This window comes from Zonotrichia leucophrys, chromosome 27 (genome assembly GCF_028769735.1).
Source record: "Zonotrichia leucophrys gambelii isolate GWCS_2022_RI chromosome 27, RI_Zleu_2.0, whole genome shotgun sequence".
NCBI lineage: Eukaryota > Metazoa > Chordata > Aves > Passeriformes > Passerellidae > Zonotrichia > Zonotrichia leucophrys.
Genome location: NC_088196.1, coordinates 4,902,280 through 4,921,638, shown reverse-complemented (window position 1 = coordinate 4,921,638; position 19,359 = coordinate 4,902,280). Strand labels below are relative to the sequence as shown.

Sequence of the window (19,359 nt, the reverse complement as noted above, 5' to 3'; positions counted from 1 at the left end):
CATATAATTTTGTAGAAAAAATATTTAACCCCGATGTAAACTTGGTTCTGCTGGATATTTGAGATCTCTACCTGTGCCAGCTCCCAGCAGTGACCCCAGAAAGGTGCAGAGTGAACATCAACCTCTGCGAGGCACAAAGGCTGCAGCAGCCCTGGCATCAATGCCCCGTGCCCCGAGCAGATCCCAGCGCAGCAGCACCTCATCTACAGAACCTTTTCATGTCTCTTCTGCAAGTGTTTCATTTCTAAAAATGCAAAACATTAAAGCCCTGTGGTCCAAGGCTGTGCAGTTCAAAGGCTGCAGGGATACAAAGGGCTCTGTTACAGCCTGCAGTGTTCCAGCTGCAGCCACGGGCTCCTTGATCTGCTCGCATTACATCGGTGCAGGATCCAACCCTCCCTCCCTCCTCCTTCCCTTTTCCCCTCTCTTCATCCCTGCCTCCTCAAGGCACTGAGCAAGTGCAACGTTTTTCAAGGGTTTTCAAGTGGTTCAACCCTGTAGCATCAAGGAATGTCTTTCACTTGTTTTCATTTACCCACTTCAAGACTTTGTCAACAAAAGCAGCCTGGAGAAATGAAGAATTTAGGAAGTTTTACTCCCCAAATCAATGGGATTCCTACATAACTCCAATAAAGTGGGTCAGTGGTTACAGATAATTCTGGAGCAGGGCATTAGTACCTTTGAATCACACAATTTGCAGATGTATTAAAACTACTCATAAAGAAACAAGTTTTGCCCATGCTCAGTGCACAGCTGCCTGCAGGGCTTGTTCATGTAAACACAGCTCAGTTTAATTCCATTTTCAGCAAAACAATGCAGCAGAAAACCTCAAGCAAGCAATCTCCTCCAAAATGTTTCCAGGCATGATCTACTACTGTACTTTTTTGAAAAAAGACACCATCTGTACCATTACCAACCCAGTTACAGCCTGGCTTCCAACGGGACATTGCAAAGATCATAAATGCAAACTCTTCCAGAATATCCAAGAGCTTACGTGTTAATAACTCCATTGACAGGTCTTGGTGCTCCACAGGGCTTGGTGGGATGGGATTCAGGAGTATTTGCAGCAGAAATTCCCAAGCTTTCTAGGGGCTGGGATCCAGACACACTCTAAAGAAGGGTGAGAAAAAAAGAAGTAAATAAAAACTTTTTAAATAGCCACAATTAGTATAACTGGGTTCTGGTTGAGGATTCTGCACTGTAGCCATGGGTTTCCACACAGGACTTCAAAGCAGGGTTCAGAAGTCACTGCATGAACAGGAGAGCAGGGACACAAGGAGATCTTAGGGACAGCAAGAGCATGGATACATGGCAGCTCTTTCATTGCAAGATCCAAAGGACTTTAATTCCCCTCAGGCAACCAGGAGCATGAAAGGCTGAGGGCTTTAAGGAGATTTCAGCATTTTGTCTCCATGGGGCAAACAAGTTCATCACCACCTGTAAAGCTCTGCAGTCTCTCCTGCAGTTTGGTTTCTGGTCTGAGCCAAAGCTCCTGCCGAAGCACTTTGGGGGAAAACAGGGAGGGAGGGAGAGGGGAACTGACTTGCAAAACTGAATTTGCATTTTAACTTATACCTGTGCAAACAGAGTCCTAACAGCATTTCAGGGAGTGTTTTAAATGAGTGTGAACCCAGGCTGTGGGGTTGGGATGGGAGCAGGGCGAGTCTGTAACTCTGAAAGTGCTGCATAAACACAAAGCTGGAAACACCTTTTTGGTAGAGCAAAGTGAGTAAAAATTGAGTTAAAACCACTGTGCTCCCCAATCCCTTCTGCCTGAGGCTCTGCAGGGAGCAGCACGATTGTCACCAAGCCTCCAAGGACACAGTGGCCTTGTACCTCCCACCAGTGACATTCCTGCTCCCCACCCTGCAGCCCACCAGTGTGTCCAAACCTCTGGCATCCATCACCTTCAGTCCCTCCCATGCAGCCCCCTGTTTCTGGTGTCAGACATGCTCCTCCCTGGGGTTAAACTCTATTTCTTCCTCTGTGTGGTACTTCCTACACTCCCTGCCCTGTCTCTCGCTGGGGTTCCCCCTCTGAGCACACACAGTGGTGATGTGGTTCAAGCACCAAGAAAAAAGGCAAAAGCAGAGCTCTGTCACCACACAGATGGTCAGGCAAGCCCCCTGCTTGGCCCTGACTCCATCCCAAACCCATCTGGACTGTGGTGATTAAATCTTCCCAGCAAACAGCCCCCAACTCAATAAACAACAAAGCCAGGCCATGGCACTGCTGGATTAACGGTTTCCAGAGGAGCAGACACCTGAGTCACCCCGGGAAGGGCTGTTTTCAACAACTCACACAACCTCTGCCTGGGCCTGTTTGAGGAACTTTGCCGGGGTTTTTACACTTCTGCTAAAAGAGATGTTTCTCCTGTGGGGGAGGCTAAGACAGGATGAGACCAACTCTGCCATGCAGAGAGATGGAGGAGCGAGATCAGCTCACACCTGAGACATCAGGTAAACCCAGCAGCCCAGCCAGGTGAAGTCATGCAGGAGCTGAGCACTTTCCCTCTGCTTTCCAGAGGCTTGGCAGGGCTGAGCCTCCACGTGACACCCGCCGGAGGCACCCCTGGCGCAGCAGGGCGGGTACTCATGACTCATAAGCTCTTTTGAAATCCTTCATTTTCTTCTACAGAAAGGGTCTTAAAGGAGGAACTTCTTCCCCAAGAGTTTGCTCTGTCTTGGTGGTTCAAGATAGGAACAGAGGGACTCAGCTTCCTGTGGAGAAGCTGGAAAGATCAATCCAATGTGTATTTATCAGGAGCAGCCCAGGCTCCCTTTATCACCCTGGGATGGGTGTAGCAGAGCCAACACCTCCTGCACTCTCACTCTTTGCCAGCTCCTGGTGCACCTCCCAAGGCTGTGCTGTCCTCCAGGGCTGCCTGGGATCCAGAGCAGCATCCACAGCACCAGGGTCACACCCTGCTCCTGACTGAGCTCCTCTGTGAGCTTTGGGTCTGCAAGCCCAGGTCCTTTGGATCCCTGGGAATCTTGGAGGGCGTGGGAGATTCAATTGTAGCCCATCTGCTGTTGCACATCAGGGCAGCAAAGCAGCTGTGTGCAGGCAGGTCATGAGACAACAGCAGGAATGTCCCCTGGATTCCCAAAAAACCCTAACAAAAGCAGGCAGGTTCAGACCTTCACCTGTCACTAGAAATATTTAATTAGGGGGCAATATCAAGTGCAGCCCTTCACTAGACAAGCAATCCAAGGAACCAAAATCAACCGCCTAGTAATGTCTTCAGGGCTTCGTGTCATTTCCATCTTCAGACAGAACTATTTATTCACCTACTGAGCTTCCATTTCCCACAAGATATTCCCAGGCCTTATTTGCAAAGCCCTTCCCTCCACTGGTGATAGGATTAGTTCCTCTGGGGATTATCAGCCCCATCCCACGTAGGAAGGCGATGCCCAAGGACACGGATCCGAGGCACTCACGGGAGGAGGAGATCCAGGGGAGCTGGGCATGAGACAGGATGGATTCCTCCCTCTGCACATGTGTCTGTAACTCTTACAGTTTGGGGGAAAGGCCTGGAGGGTGCCAAAATGATAAGCAGCTCTCCAGGAAAGGCCCAGGAGATCCCTTTCCAGTAAGAGCCCTCAGTCTCTGGGTAATCTCTGGCTGGAGCAGATCAGGGCTCTGACTCAACAGCCTGCCCTAATGAGCAGCCCTAATTAAGCACAAAGCCAGGGGCTGGGTGCCGGAGGCGGCGGTTCCAGGGGTGACACTTCCAGCAGTGTCACAGACGAGCTGGGAGTGTGCAAGGAGAATAAACACCCTCTCCTTCCTAAGAAGGCACACAGGGCTGCAGGAGTGGCCACAACAAAGTGCCAAGTAGAACCTGCACAAGTTTCAGGGACCACAAGTTGCAAACCCTCCATTTTAATGCATTGCTGCATCCCCCAGGATCCAAAGCAATCACAGGCAGGATGAACAGTACGATCAAGCCTTCAGTCTGTGCCCTACATTTCTGTATTAAATAATAAATACCTGGCACTCTGCATAGTTTCCAGTGCATCTCACTGCAATCATTAGTGCCCTTTCCAAGGGGGAATGCTCAGATGCTCAGGCAGATATTAAATAGCCACATCTTTAGCAGCCTTTGCTAATCACGCTGCTCTCAGTTTGAGGTACTTTTTTTGCTGGAGGGAACGGATTAGTTAGGATTTTAAAGCTTCACAAAATGCTAATGCATATTACAAAGGTACCCCCAGGAACTCTGTTCTAAAAGGTGTTTAAATCCTATTGTTTATTAACCCCAAAACAACACAGGAGGGGGTGAGCTCAGACCAAGACCAGTGATTCCCCCCTGGAGTCACAGAGAGGAGCTGCTCACGAGCCCAGTGCCATGGTTGGAGCATCCTGTGCCCCAGAGCTTGAGGGATGAGCTCTCCCTCCCCAGACTGGAGCCCTCAGCCCCACGGTGGCACTTACCAGGCGCTCAGCCCCAGGCTCCAGCCTGACTTCAGCTCTAACAGGACGGGAGGAATCATCTACTGCAGGGTCAGGGGGCGAAGCCTCACCAAGAACTATCAGCCCCTGCAAGAGAGGAACAGCAATGAACTGCAGATCCTTTGGTGATCACAGGGAAACTGCACCCTCATTGTCCCCCACGCTGAATTCCTTCCCACCAAGGCTTCCAGATGTGATGCCAAAGCCAATCCCTGCTGCCTGGCCTTCCCTGGCATCTCAGCTGAACTCAGAGAGGGCTGGAGCCAGCTCACAGCCTGTCCCCATCCTGCCCTCCCCTGCACAGGGGAAATTGCCACAGCCAAGCAAACAATTCTGAGCTGCTGATGGAAATGAACCACCTTGTTACTCTCAGCAGACTTCCCCCTGCCCCTCAAAAAGTGATATTTACAAAAATTCAATAAAGAAAGAAAGACATTGCTATAAACTTAGTGGGACAAAGCACAGTGGCTGAGCATTGTTTTATCAGGTTTAACAGATGCTGTTCTGTTTCTGTTTAACTGAGGCTTAACCTAAAGGCACGACTGCTTTGCTCTCAGAACACAAAGTGAAATAAAATCATTGTAATTATGCATATTCTGGGCTATATTATTATAACAAAGCAGGGCAAAATGTGCAAGGGATCAGGGAGTTGATGGAACCTATCAAACAGAGCCCAGGACAAGGACATGCCCCAGGGAGCAGCATCTGGTCAAAGAAGGAACTGTGAAGGGGCTGCTCAGACCAAGAACAGGCAGATCATCATTCTGGAGGCTGCACAATGTGTCACAGCAAAGTGAGCCTGGAGGGAACCTGGGCACGTTATCTGCAGAGAGGACACAGCCACAAGGCTTCCCTGCTATTTTTAAGTGCCTGCAAACAGGGTATTCCACAAGCAGCTCTGAGCACACGCTCCCTGATTTGGTGTTTTCCTCCCCTTCTCACCAACTGAGCTGATGTGAATGTGCTGAGAGCACAATTCCTGCTGAGAATCCCAGGCAGCAGTTTACCCTCAAAACACAGGGTTATTTTTGACTGCCTCGTCCTTCCCTTGCTTTGATCTGACACAGCAATGTGTCTTTCTTGACGGGTACACTGGGATGTAAACTCTAACATATAAAGGTAATTAAACTAAAAAAAGAATGTAATAAAATTTCTCTGAACTTTAGAACTTGGAGAACTCTGAATTCCTGCAGCAGCTACATTTTAACCTCCTTATGGCCCAATAAACTGGAGTTAAGTTCTATTGATAGAAAAAACAAGGTGTTTCCAAATTCTTTAACTGTTTTCCTTGTACAATTTGAAGCCAAATCCATTCCAACAAGCTCCTGTGTTACTGAAACACAGGGTTGTTTCTCCAGTCTCCTATTCTTGTTCCAAGCCCTTTTAAGATGGTCTGTAGTTTTTCATTGGTGCAAACAGAATCTGTTTTACAACATCCCAGAGCTCAATGACATCAAGATAACAACAGCTGGGTGCAAGAATAATCTCCAGCAAGCTCTATCAGAGATGGGGTAGTGATACTCATGGTTCTGGATTTTTCTTCTTCAGGCAGAACAGCCACTACCCAAAACTCTCAAGTTCTGAATGCCCCTGCACCTTAAGCAACATGTTTTATCTTAAATTCATGTATTGGGGTACCACAGGTGAGTTTTGGTTTGAACAAATCAGAGAGGATGATCCTGTTGGCCAGAACCTCCTTTCAGACCTTGAAGCTGTAGCCCTATAAAAGCCCAGGGGATGTTTGTAATCATTATCAGGCCATTTCATGAGCTGCCATCACCTGGTGAAAGCCCTGAACCTTCCCCATCATTACCTGAGTTTTCTCATTTTTTAACTTCTAGCATATAAACCTTCAGCTATTTTGTATTTTGTACTAAAAACCACGCTGCACTGTCAGCTCTAAGACAGAAGGAAGATGATTCTTTCTGAAGAATCATTCATTTGCCCACTTCCCAGAAGCCTTCTGCCCTAATCTCAGTAATGGATTCTGCTCACAAGCCGTGCTCTTCCACCTACTCATTTAGAGCCCTCACTCACTCATTCAATTAAGGCTGTTTTCCTGCACAGCTGCATCAAAGTCCAGCCTCCCTGCCCTGCTTTCCACCCCCTGGAAGCCTCTCCCCACCACCCCAGAGCAGCACACATCTTGGGAAAGGCGTTTGCCAGGCTGAATTCCTGAGCATCTCTCAGTTGATGCAATACCAGGAGCCTTCTTGCCACAAACTCCAGACATTCCTTCCTCCAAGGCCTGACATTTAGATGTGCATGCCTGGACAAGTCTCCATAACAATCCTTTCCTCGTCCCTTCTCTGCTCTCCCCCATTCTCCCACCATCTGAGAGCAATGCTAAAAAAAATACCTTCCACAGAGAAAGGTCAGCACCAAAAAATGATCTTTTTTTAAGGAACAGAGTCAATTTTAAGCTTGTTCAGATAGCATCTGAACTAACTTCCTCCACAGGCCACTCCCTTTTCCACTAAATCTCAGCTGTTTTTATCCCCATCCTCAGCTACTCCCAGAAAGAAAATGGGAAGGTTTTAAAAAAATATCAGAGAGAAAGGCTTGAGTGATGGGGAACAGCATCACACATGCAACAGCACCAAAGACTGACTCTAAAGCAAGGTACTGCTCCCTTCACGTTATCATACTGAACCAGGGACAGGAATTACACTCAGCCCATGCCAAATTGCATTACAATTAGTCACAGCTTTGCAATCTGCTTTGGGAGAGAGGCAGGAGGGAAAAGCATCAGACCTCACATCTGCACTCTCTGGTGTCAGAGGGAGGCATTGGGAGGCAAAGCAGAAGCACAGTGGCCAAAGGCCTCCTGCCCCATCCCATCCTGCCCTATCCTGCTCCATTCCTGCCCTGTCCTGCCCCATCCTGCTCTATACTTGCTCCATCCTGTCCCATCCTGCTCCATTTCCTGCCCCATCCCTGTCCCATTCTATCCCAACCTGCTCAATCCAATCCCATCTTGCTCTATCCTGCTCCATCCTCCTCTATTCCTGCCCCATCCTACTCCATCCTGCTCCATCCCATCCTGCTCTATCCTGCTCCATTCCTGCCCCATCCTCCTCCATTCCTGCCCCATTCTGCCCTATCCTGCTCCATCTCACTCCATCCTGCTCCATTCCATTCCATTCCATCCCAACCCATCCCGCCCCATCCTCCTCCATTCCTGCCCCATTCTGCCCCATTCTGCCCTATCCTGCTCCATTCCATTCCATTCCATTCCATTCCATTCCATTCCATCCCATCCCATCCCATCCCATCCCATCCCATCCTGCTCCATTCCTGCCCCATCCCACTCCATTTCTGCCCTATCCTGCCCCATTTCTACCCCATTCCTGTCCCATCCCATGGATCCCATCCCATGGATCCCATCCCATGGATCCCCATCCCATCCCTACCCCATTCCTGTCCATTTCTGCCCCATCCTGGCCCCATCCCGTCCCACCCTGCCCCGCCCCATGCCCACCCCTCACCTTGTTGGCTCTGATCTGTTTGTAGATGTCCGTCTGCTGCCGGATGCGGTACTCCAGGTCCGACACGTGGGCCTGCAGCCAGTTCCAGCGGCTGACGATGGCGGCGCGGTCTGCTGCCCACCTCCACTCTGCCCTCCGCCTCCTGCAACACACACACACTTCTTCTCAGCGTGGTTTGAATTACACAGCACACAGAAATCCTGGAGAACTGACAGACAGAGCAAAAGCTGTGTTCTGGATAGCAGGACTGATACCATCTCACCACTGCGAATAATTACAGATGTGCTGCAAGGGCTGTGTGTCTGCAGAGCAATATTCCAACATCTGCTGGCACCCACTGACTGAAGTCTTCAAAAAAAGTCTCTGGCATCAGTCCCCAAATCCACCTGAACACAGCTCATACCATGTGTACCACAATTAAACTTGTGTACCACAATTAAACCTCAGTGACAAGTTCACAACCACCACTGCTGGGGTTTACAAGGTGGAGAGGACCAACAGGGCCAACCTTGCACAAGCTGCTCCCTGCAATGGTGTGCTGCAAAGCAACCCTGATTTCTGCATCTGATGGATGGACCAAGCAAATAAAGAAGCCAGGAAATAAAGTCAAATGTCATCAAACCACCCTCAATCCCTACTGCTGCACTCCAGGGCAGACAGGAACACAGAGACGGTGAGGAATGGATAAATCCACAACTCCACTCTCCATGTTAAAAGCCACAGTGTCATGAAAATATACCCTAAGCACACTGATTCCTGTGGATAAACATTAAGGTTTCCCAGAAAGGAAGAAAACCCCGACATGGTGTGGAAACAAAGCATCAGCAGAAAGTGCTGACAAATCCAATGTTGCTGCACAAAGCCTTTGCCACATCTGGATGCTTAGCAATTAAGAAATTAATCACAAAATAATTCCCTTTGCCCATCTCCCCCCCTCCTTCTGTGCAGGAATTTTGAACCAGCCAGAGCATGTGGGGCAGGGGAGCCACAGCAATGTCCAGATGTTCCCTCCAAAATCAAACCAGAAAGTCTTCTGCTGAGATTAACCCATTTCAGAGCTGAAAGCAGCCACGACAGCACAAGCAGCACGTGGTAAATGAGGTTTTGTACTGAGGCAGCCCCAGCTGCAAAGATGGGAAGGAGCAGAAATCATTGAGTTCTTCAAAAAATCTGCACCTCCTGGCCCTCTGACCTGATTCAGGCATAATTGTTACCAAACGCACTTGCCTAAAAATGAAATAAATACAGAAAAGTCCCGGGGTTATTACAAGTTTCAAATCAACTAATAGAAATACCCTGAAAAGGAGGAGTTGGTTGCTTCAAACTGCAAGTGAAACTCCTGCATTTAGAACAAGACACGTTATCCATATTCCTGCTGGACCCTTGGCTGTCCCTGCAAAGCCACGTTCCCACAAAAGAGGCAACAGCATCCACTGCCTTCTGCCCTCCCAGCCTTCTCCAAAACACCTTCAGGGGTTCAAATCCTTCCCTGTGTAAACCCAGATTTCAGCAGTTTGCTCTTTGGGGAGCCACAGGAATTTTTAGAAGGAAGTTTTTAGAATCAAATGCTGCTGAGAGTACACCCAAAGTGCCAATTCCCTAAGTTTGCCTCTCCCAACATTACAAAGCACCTCTGCCTGCTGGAACACTGGCCTGTGCTGATAAATACAGCCTATTCTTTTGCTCAGATTACACAGAAATTGAGATTAGGTATGAAAAGAATAGCTTAAAACCCATTTAGTTTCTTAAGTGCCATGGCAGCACACAAGCAGCAGCAGACCTGCTCCTCACCTTAAAATCAGGACACATCCTACCCCAGAAAAACCCACTGGATTTGAAGCAAAAATAACCCAAGGAAGCGAAACACAGGAATGCACACTTCATCCTCTGACACCCTGCGGCAGCACTGGAGGAGGGGAAGAGCAGAATGATGGCTCAGCCACACTTTCCAAAACAGCACCCAGTGTAGTGGCTCTATATTTAGAACGGAGCCTTTCCCAGCTCGGTGCCACCCTTCCCTGCGAGGTGCTGGCAGCAACACCACGGGATGGATGTTCCCTCATGGCATCAGCTCTGGGACAAGGACCCACGGATATTCCTCAGCTGTAATGCCTCTACAAGCATTTGTGAAAATGATTCTTTTCTCACCTAGCATTAGATAGGAGTAACCATGCACACAACACAGAGTGTGATGTCCTGCAGTGACCACTGGGGATGTGAAACCTCCACTTGCTCTGGGGGACAGGAAAACCCTGAAAACCCTCTCCCTTCTGTCTAAATCTGAACAGAGTCCACAAGGAAAATGGAGAGGGACTTTTCACAAGGGCATGGAGTGACAGGAAAAGGGGGAATGGCTGCAAAGTGACAGAGGGAAGGATTACATTGGATATTGGGAAGAAATGCCTCCCTGTGAGGGTGGTTACACCCTGGCACAGGGCACAGGGATTGCTCAGTTCCATCCCCTGCCATGGCAGGGACATCTCCCACTGTCCCAGCTGCTCCCAGCCCTGCCCAGCCTGGCCTTGGGCACTGCCAGGGATGCAGGGGCAGCCCCAGCTGCTCTGGGCACCTGTGCCAGGCCTGCCCACCCTCCCAGGGAAGGATTTCTCCCCAATATCCAATCTCAGCCTCAGTTCCAAGTCCCTCAGGCAGCCCATCCGCCCACCAGCCCATGCTGCTTTCTGCTGAGCCCATGCAGCTGAATTCCAACCAGGCAGACAGACACAGCCCCAGCAAACGGGGGGAATTAGAGATTAGCAGACTGATTTTTCACCAGGAGACTGCCCTACTAAAGGCCCAGCTGCAAAGTGAGCAGAGCAAGCCCACCAGCTGCTGCCAAACCATCCTGGTAATGACATGGAGCAGCACAGAAAAATGGAGCTAGAACTGATGATTTCAGAGCAGAAAAAAGTTCCAGGCTGGAGGGGAGCTACATTATCAGATCCACCTCTAGGAATCAGCAGAATGAATGAAGTTTCTGCCACTCCAAGCACTTGAGCAAACCCAAACCATCTTGATGTTCAATGAGGAACAACAGGTCATGCTGCAAGAAACAGTCAATGCCAGAAGAGAGAGAAACACAGCACAGAAACACTGAGGAGCTCTGCAGGCAGGCAAGCAGGCTGAGAGCTGGGACAGCCATGGGAGGGTTCACTGGGAACCACAGAATGCCTTTGGCACTGATGCCAGGAGGTGGCACAGCCCAGGGCAGCTCCCAGAGCTCGGACACTCACAGATTAATGCCACAACATGAGGCAGTAAACTCCAGCTTTCCAGGCACTTCCCACATGGTTCCCATCCTCCACTGTGTACTGTGTATTCCCAGGGGGCTCAGCCTCCCTCACCTTCCAGAGGCAGACTGGGAATATTTCAGCCCTTCCCACCCTGGCACTGGGACAGAGCCCAGAAGGTACAGGATAGGACCTTTCTTCAATAGGAAAACCAATTCAGCTGCTATTTTCCACTTTGCTCATGTCCCTGCATATTCTTCACATTCATTCTTCAGCTCACCAAACTTTACTATTATTATTATTATTATTATCATTTTTTGGATCAATGCAAAACCAGATCAGTGTGTGGAGCAAGAGTTAAAGCTCTGCCAAACCCACTCTCATGATGACTCTGAGGGAGGAAGAGAAAACCCCACAAGGCTCGAGAACAATCTCATTAGCTGCTCGTAACATTTCTGCCTGCAAAGAAGCCAAAGTGAACAATTTGTTCAGCTCAACACCCGCCCCCAGCCCTGGACAGAACCATCAGCTTTGAAGGGCTCTTTATTCCCAGCATGTGCTCGGCACTCTGCTCAATCTCCTTCCAACCTCCCCTTGGCTCATTCATTCCCATATTCACACAAATCCAGGACCTCCACAGGCTGGGAGTAAAGGCTTATTCCCACTGAAAAGTCCTCACTGCTCAAACTTGGGAGCACAAATCCTAAAGCACGAGCAGGGCCGAGCCAAGCTCCTGCCCCAAGACAGAAGTGCCCAGTTTCTCAGCAGTAAACTAAAATTCACTGTTTTTTTTTTTTTTTTTAAATTTTCCTCCTGTTTGTAGCTCAGACAGCCCTGCTGGCTGTGAATCACCCCCTGCACAAACGGTGCCACCAGCCCTTGCTGGGGTCTGGGATGGAGTCAAGGTCCCAGCTCCAGAGCACTGCCCAAGGCTGGACCAGATGGTCTCAGAGGGCTTTTCCAACTGAAAGCACTGCAGGACTTTGTGCAGGTGGAATCCACAGCCCCAGGTGCTACACCAGGCTGGTGACACAGCATCCCATCCCATCCCATCCCATCCCATCCCATCCCATCCCATCCGCCTCGGGTCGGGATCCTGCCCGGAGCACCAGGGTGACTCACAGCGACACTGAGTCACTCCTGCCTTCCCCAGCCCGTCCACAATCCCTGTGCAGACACTGAACCTCCAGAGGACAGGCAGGAGCTCCCACCAAGGCCTGGAAATGGCAGAAGGCTCTCTCAGAAGTTCTTCTGCGCTGTTTCAAATCCAAGTGCCCCACATCTTCACACCATGACATTTATGCGCTGCCCCGAGCATTTATTCAGCTGACTGACTGAAAAACAGCCATTCCCAGCTCTAGCTGCTCTTGAGCCCTCAGCAGCAACAATTGTTCTGTGACAATAGCCAAAAATCAGGATTTTATTCTTGCAGCTATGCCAATGCAATACTTTGGGCCATGTCTGAACCCTGCTTATACCCATGGACAGAGGTGTGAGAAGGGGAAGGTGCAGGACAGGAGCTTGGATCAGAAGTGTGGTCACCACAAACTGCCTTGAACACCAGGAAAACCAACTCTGCAGAGGCTCAGCAGAGCAGTCAGCTGAAAAATACCATGTTTTGAGGGAATTTATTGGGCCCATTTTTCAGTATGGTTCTCCACACACTCATGGGCACAGAGGCAGGCAGAGCAGCTTGAACTGTCTGTGTGCAGACTCTGCCTGATCACCATCACTCCAGAAATTAAGGCAGTTTCTTACTCCCTTGCAGCTAAATCCAAGAATGAAAAGGTGACACTACACAAGGCACCAAAGTTTGCTCCAACTGTGTTCAGTTCATTGAGAATTTTCCCTTTAAAGCTCTGGTTAAAGATGCTGTTCTCAACATTACAAATTATGAACCAAGAATGCCCACTTTTCCCTCAAAATACCTAAAATACAATTCAACAAAAATCTTCCAGGAGCATATCCTTCTTTTTGCTGAGAAGGACATCAATATTATAATTTTGCTTTATCAATATGATAATTTTGCTTATAGCAGCTTCCCAGTAGATCTGGGTTGCACAGGAGAATCATTACCTTTATTGGACCAAGATTTTTCACTAGCAGTTAAAATTCTTCCACAAGAAAGCACAAAGTGGCAGAAGCACAAAGCCAAGGTGGGATCTCACCAAGAGATTTCAAACTTCCTTCTGGCAAAGAGGGGCAGTGACTCCTGTTCCCTAAGAGGATACAGCAAGCAATGACAGAGGTTTGACATCAGGAGCACAACCAGCAACAGCCACAAGCCATTATCTAGAATATTGCATTTCTATCCTAAAGCTCTGCTTGCTGCCAAAGCAAAGCCCCAGCAGAGCAAAGCAGGCACTTCCCAGCTCCTGGTCTCCCTTCATGAGATCACCTCACTTGGCAGCATGGGACGATGTGACTTTCTGGATTGCTGGAAAACAAGCTTCCCTGAGAATAATGCCATTAAAACATCAAAGAAGAGAAGGAAGGGGGTGTTCAGCGTTCTAAGCTCTTCAAACAAAACTGAGCACAACAGAGAGGAGACAATAACAGCACAGAGTAAACTGTTGGAGAAGTTATTACACTTGTTCCACAGCAAAGCCCTTTGTATGCAGCAAATAGAGGAGTTTGGTGTCCAAGCGGGGGAGCGCTCGCTGCAGCCCATTAGTGCCACGGTCCCCGGGGAACAAGAATAGGGACTATGCAAATCAGGATCCATTGTTAAAAGGGAAAATTTATTTCACATTCCTGAGCAGCAGTGTTCCTGGAGCATAACAATTGGAGAGGCCCTTCTGCTGAGCACGGCACATTTTTATGCTCCACAGTAAATCAATATTCCATAATACAGAAACTACAGAAATTACAGCCAGGGTGAGGATGGCAGCCCTGAGCTTTGGTGAGCAGCACCAACACAACACTGTGTCAGAACAGGACTTATGTGGGACCAGCTTTCATTGTTCAGGAGAGTTACTGAAGCAGAATTTACTGAATGATTCTCAGGATGTTAAAGCTTCCAGCTCATGCCATAAGGTGAATGGCACCAACAAAGGTGTTTCCTGGCTGTGCTGCTCTCGATCTCAACAAGTGCCACTACACCTGTCTCAGTGTCCTGAACCTTCCCCACTTGGGCAGCGCCAGCAAAACAATCTCACAATGAGATAGCCAGGAAAAAAGTGGAGTTAATCTCAAAGCACTCTTCCTTGCAAGAGAGGAATTGGCTATTCCTTTAGTATTTTACCAAATTTCCCAACAACAGGGCTCACTGCACACTGACACAGGATGCACAAACTTGTTTTCAACTCAGCCACTTCTGATCACTGTCACTCCAGGATGGAAGTGAGCAGGGCAACAAATAAAACCTGCTTTCATTTTCCTCTTGGTTTATTTCACAGGAGATAGAGCCTTCCTCTCAGCCCCCACCCAGTGCACACTGACAGAGGAGTGAGCAGCACGGATACTCCCATCTCTCCAGGCATGAAAAAGCAGCTTCAGTCTCTTCACTCCTCATTATGCAGCCGTTAAGACCTGAGGTCAAAGGGTGTTTTGTCATGGCCCATGGGGACCAGGGGGGCTTTTGTTTAACGCCACAGGTTCTGCAGCCCAAGATCAAAATGAAGCTTCAGGATAAGTGATTACACTGAAACAGGCTCAGCTCCAGGCCTGGGAAATTTCTGCACCGCTGGGATGACCTCACCCTCCTTATCTGCTCTTTCATGTCCTGGGAGGAAGAGGAGAGAGCTCAGCAAACACGTCTCCAAATGCAGAATTCCGACATTGTGTTCCTGAATGCAGCTCTGAGATCACAAAACTACACTCTGCTCTCTACCTGGAACACAAAAGCTCTAAACCCTCCTCACAGAAGTCTCCTAAAAAGTTTTTTTTCCAGTGTTCCTCACAGTACCTTAGAGTAAGGAGGATTTTTAAGCTCACACAAAGGCACCAGTCAAGAAGTCCAGAGAATTTTTGACTCCCCATCTCTGGAAATGTTCAAGGCCTGGGGCTTGGAGCAACCTGCTCAAATGGGAGGTGTCCCTGCCCATGGCAGGGGGGTGAAACTGGGTAAGCTTTAAGGTTCCTTTCAACCCAACCCATCCTATGATTCTAAAAAATACATTTGTTTGACCCATGTAATGACATCAGGACAAACCAAGGAAGATTTCCAGTAGGAGCAGGAGTTCTCAGCAGGGCCAAACATGACTGAAATGGGCTGGGCTTGGAGTAAGGGGGAATCCATACTGGATTTTAGGGGACACAGCAGCACAGAAACATCAATGCAGAACTGCATCAGAGGTATGAATTCACCAAGCAGGTGCAGGCCCAAGGCTCCCTGCCTTCCAGGGGAGCAGCAATCTGCTCCCCAGCCTTTGGGAGAGCACTGGGAGCAAGTTCCACGAGTACAACCCCACTCAGGGGCTTGCCCTGATTTCCAAGCCTTCAATCCCAGCAGCTTCAGAGTCATAGGAAAAACCAGATTTCCTTTTCTTTTTTGGCTTGAAGCATGGGGAGGTCATCCCTGTTCAAAGCAACAGGAACACCATGTCTTTTAGGGAAAGAGAACACCCAGTGATGCAGATATTTTCTGTGGTGCTCTGCTCCTCTGCAGCCCCTCTTAGCACAAGTCCCTCCCCAACACAGTTCCCAGCAAAGATCACCTCTTCAGTCCAACAAATCAGAGCAAGAATAAAGCTACACATCAATATTCAATCTGAAGGTCATTTCGTCAAGGGAAGGGGCAGCCGTGCTATTTCTGGCACCAATCCAAGGAAACTTTCCTCTCTCAACCCAAAGAGCCATTCCAGTTAACACAGAAATAACACATTTCTGGCCTCCGAGCCCTTTATCTAAGAAATGGGATAATATAATCCTGGCTGAAGGACTGCTGCATAGTACAGCAGCATGGAAAAAGTCCAGAGAGAAATGGAAAGGGAGAGCAGGAGACTGATGTGAGTCACGCTGGGCTGGGTTTTGCGTGGAGCCAGAGAAACACGGTGGGAAGGGGCCATGGAGCATGGGGATGGCATGGGCAGGGAGAAAGGCAGCTGCTCCCAGCCAGGCAGCACCAGAGGCAGCACAGCAGAAGGTAAAAATGATGGACTTAGCAATTGTGTTCCACTGCAAGGATGCAGAAAGGTTTCATGGCACTGAGACCAGCAACCCAGGGGGAGCTGCTGGTTTGGGGTGGGTAAACTGGGGGCACAAGAGAAAGGAGCTCTGCCCAGAGCTCTGTCCTGGGGGTGGCTGGAGATGGCCAAAATAAGGCTGTGAAAATCCAGTTGTATTTCCATGAGAAGAAAGGAACAATCTGCATTGTTCGGCCACGTGAAACCCCTTTTATCAGCGACGCTCTGGCACACAAAGCACTGAAGAAACACTGGATTCAAACATCAAATGGGAGCCATAAAAGAGCATCTCTGCTTTCTAAGAAAGGGCTGGGCTCTGACCAGGTGGAAGAATCTTCCAGAAGAGCAACTCTGGCCACTAATGAAGGGTTTTCAGGGAGCTTCCCATCTCATTCTAATCTGCATTCAACCACCAGCACATGGTGTCACTTCCCTCCACTCCTCATCACAGCTTTGGCACCAATGGCTGTCTGTCAACACCCGTGAATTTCTCGGGCATTCCTGGCTCCTTTATCAAGTTTTCCATCATTTAATGAATCTCATTTAATAAATCTGCAAATCCCTCTGCATGGTCCCAGAGAGCACAGTTTAAGAGCCACTATTTCAGCCTGAACTACCTTCTGAATGTGTTTGCCAGAAACAATTTTAAACCCCAGCAGTTTGTGGGCAGTAGAGAGGAGTATTTCACCCAACACACGGCAGAGGTGGCACACACTGGAGGCTGGAGCTGAACATTAAATGTTGGGTGATTTACCAGGAAGTGATGGAGACAAAAAGGAGCCACTGGGCAGCTCCTCTGAGGGCTGCAGCTGATCTGTGGGTCCCACCCTGGCAGGGGATCTGCCTTTGGGACAGGGACTGAACCCTCTGAGGTGGCTGAAGGGGAGCTCAGCTCCTGCCAGAGCTCCCCCTGTGCCCTGCTCTGCTGCCATGCTGCCAAACCATCCCTCAACACAACCCAGCGAGCGCCCTGTGAAACAAGGGCCTCCCCCAAACAGAGCTGCAGCCACAGGAGGCCTCTGCTGCTCTGGGCTGACAAAGGCCTTAATGTTTAAACTTACAGATCCCCTATTTACTGTGCTGAAAGAGGCAGGGAGTAATTGAAACCCTGCGAGCACAGGAGCGCTGGAGGGGGAAGGAAGGGGGATCTGGGTGAGGCTGCAGAGCTGGGGAGGCCGATGCTCACACACCAAAGGCTGGGGTTTGGACAGGACCCATCCAAATCACTGATCCTGCACGGGACCCTGAGGGAGCCCCCGGGACAAGGACAGCCCGACCAGGGCCACTCCTCAAGGACTCCTTGCAGAAGGGTTTACACAGTGACTCTGGATGATGAATGAACTCTGCAGAGACCAAATACATAAAGTCACATGTGAACATGCATTTCTCCTACAGAGCCAAAAGGCACTGGCCCACAAGAGAGAACACAGAGCTACCACTGAGAGCACAGTTAAGGGTTAACTCCAGGTAGGCTCCAAGGAGGAAATCCACATCTGACCTGGGAGAAAAGCAAAGAACAAACAAAAAGCAAGAAAAGCAAGAAGCTGATAGCAGAGTCCATGTTTGTCTATCCGTGGAGGGAATCTAATTCTTATTTCCTACATCACAAAGGAAGCCCTTCCCTTAGGGAATAGGACACTGCTGAGGTGGAATCCCAGCTGAGGGCTCTCATCCATCTTTGAAACGTGGGGGAAGAATAAAGTCTTACAGTTTAAAAGGCCCAGAGCTGGGCCCCCAGCCCCACTCTGCGAATTCCGTGCTCCATCACAGATCTGCTGTTTGATCCTGGCCATGGCACTTGACATCTTTTTCTCATCTATTAAATGGCCAGAGGAGTTCTGGCTCACGGTCAAGAGGCTCTGTTATCTGTGGGGTATTTATTGTCCCAGGCACAGGATCACTTTAGAGTGGAATGGTTTTAGCATCACAGAAGACATTCCACTGTAACCATCAATTTACTACCTTCTCTCTTTTAATTAATTAAACACTGCCAAAAAGGCTCCCTCTGATCAGACCCACACTCCCTCCCAGGCACAGGGGAGGTGGGTGAAGAAAAGCAGAACAAAGGGAGGGTTTTACCTTGTGGCATCTCTGATCCTATAGCTGCCCTCCCCACTGCCAGGCTCTTCTGGAGGAAAATATGTGTCACAGACACACACACACAAATTTAGGAGTGATTATATGGGTTTGATTTCATTTATTGGGATTAAAAGCAAGGGGTAAGGTGCAGGTTAACAATGCACTCATGTAGTAACTCTTGTTGTTTGGGTTTTTTATTAGTTTAGCTACATGAGGCATCTTCAATGTGAATTTGGGGAGCAGGACTGAGCAGCTGTTCCCATGTTACAACTGTTACACCCTCCTGAATGTTTCCTCCTTCTCTCCCTGCAGCTCAGGCTCTTCCCAGAGACTCTGGCTATTCCCTAAAGCTGGGGAAAGGACACGCTGTGTTCAGCAATTCTTTTTGTCCCCTCATGCTCCATTTTCTTTCTTCAATGTCTCAAAAAAACAGAAGGAAAAACAAACCACAAGCAAAACTCAAAAAAGCTGCAGCTATTTCTCCCCTATAGTAATCCTGAATATATTTATTATCATGTCTGACCTACAAAAGAAAACATGACCTGATCTAGAGAAGCCTGCATCAAGCGTTATTTTGCCTTTTTGCTGTTTTGTTTTTAAATCCACCCTTCCCCCAGAGCTCTGATTTTGCAGCAGTTGAGACTGGACAAACACTTCTGAAGGAAGTGGCAGAATTTCCTCGATGTATCTGCTGAGAAAGCCTCTACCCAGAGGCACCAGGGAAACTGAGGAGGTTTTCAGAACGCTGCCATCCCAAAATTCAATTCTGGGCAAAATAAACGAGGCTGGGCAGGAGCAACCTGGTCTAGTGGAGAGTGTCCACTAGGAGGGGATGATCTTTAAGGTCCTCCCAGCCCAAATAATTCCAGGATTCCCCAAAATCAGGCCCACCCACGCTGTGTCTCACCCCTTGTGTGCCAACAGCCATCCCACTGCTCTTAGGCTGAGTTTGGGACCAGCTGCAGCAAATCCAAGCCTGAA

The 19,359-nt window shown here is 49.0% G+C and overlaps 1 protein-coding gene across 5 annotated transcripts in view; it reads right to left on the bottom strand.

Moving 5' to 3' along the window:
* The window catches only part of KANSL1 (KAT8 regulatory NSL complex subunit 1), a 76,550-nt gene that overhangs the window by 14,995 nt on the left and 42,196 nt on the right, over positions 1–19,359 (bottom strand). For all 5 annotated transcript variants that reach the window (XM_064733464.1, XM_064733466.1, XM_064733463.1 and 2 more), the window contains 3 exons: positions 7,944–8,085; positions 4,438–4,542; positions 995–1,110 (listed from right to left, as the gene is read on the bottom strand). In XM_064733464.1, the coding sequence (XP_064589534.1) occupies positions 995–1,110; positions 4,438–4,542; positions 7,944–8,085 (363 nt within the window). The remainder of the gene's footprint in view (positions 1–994; positions 1,111–4,437; positions 4,543–7,943; positions 8,086–19,359) is intronic.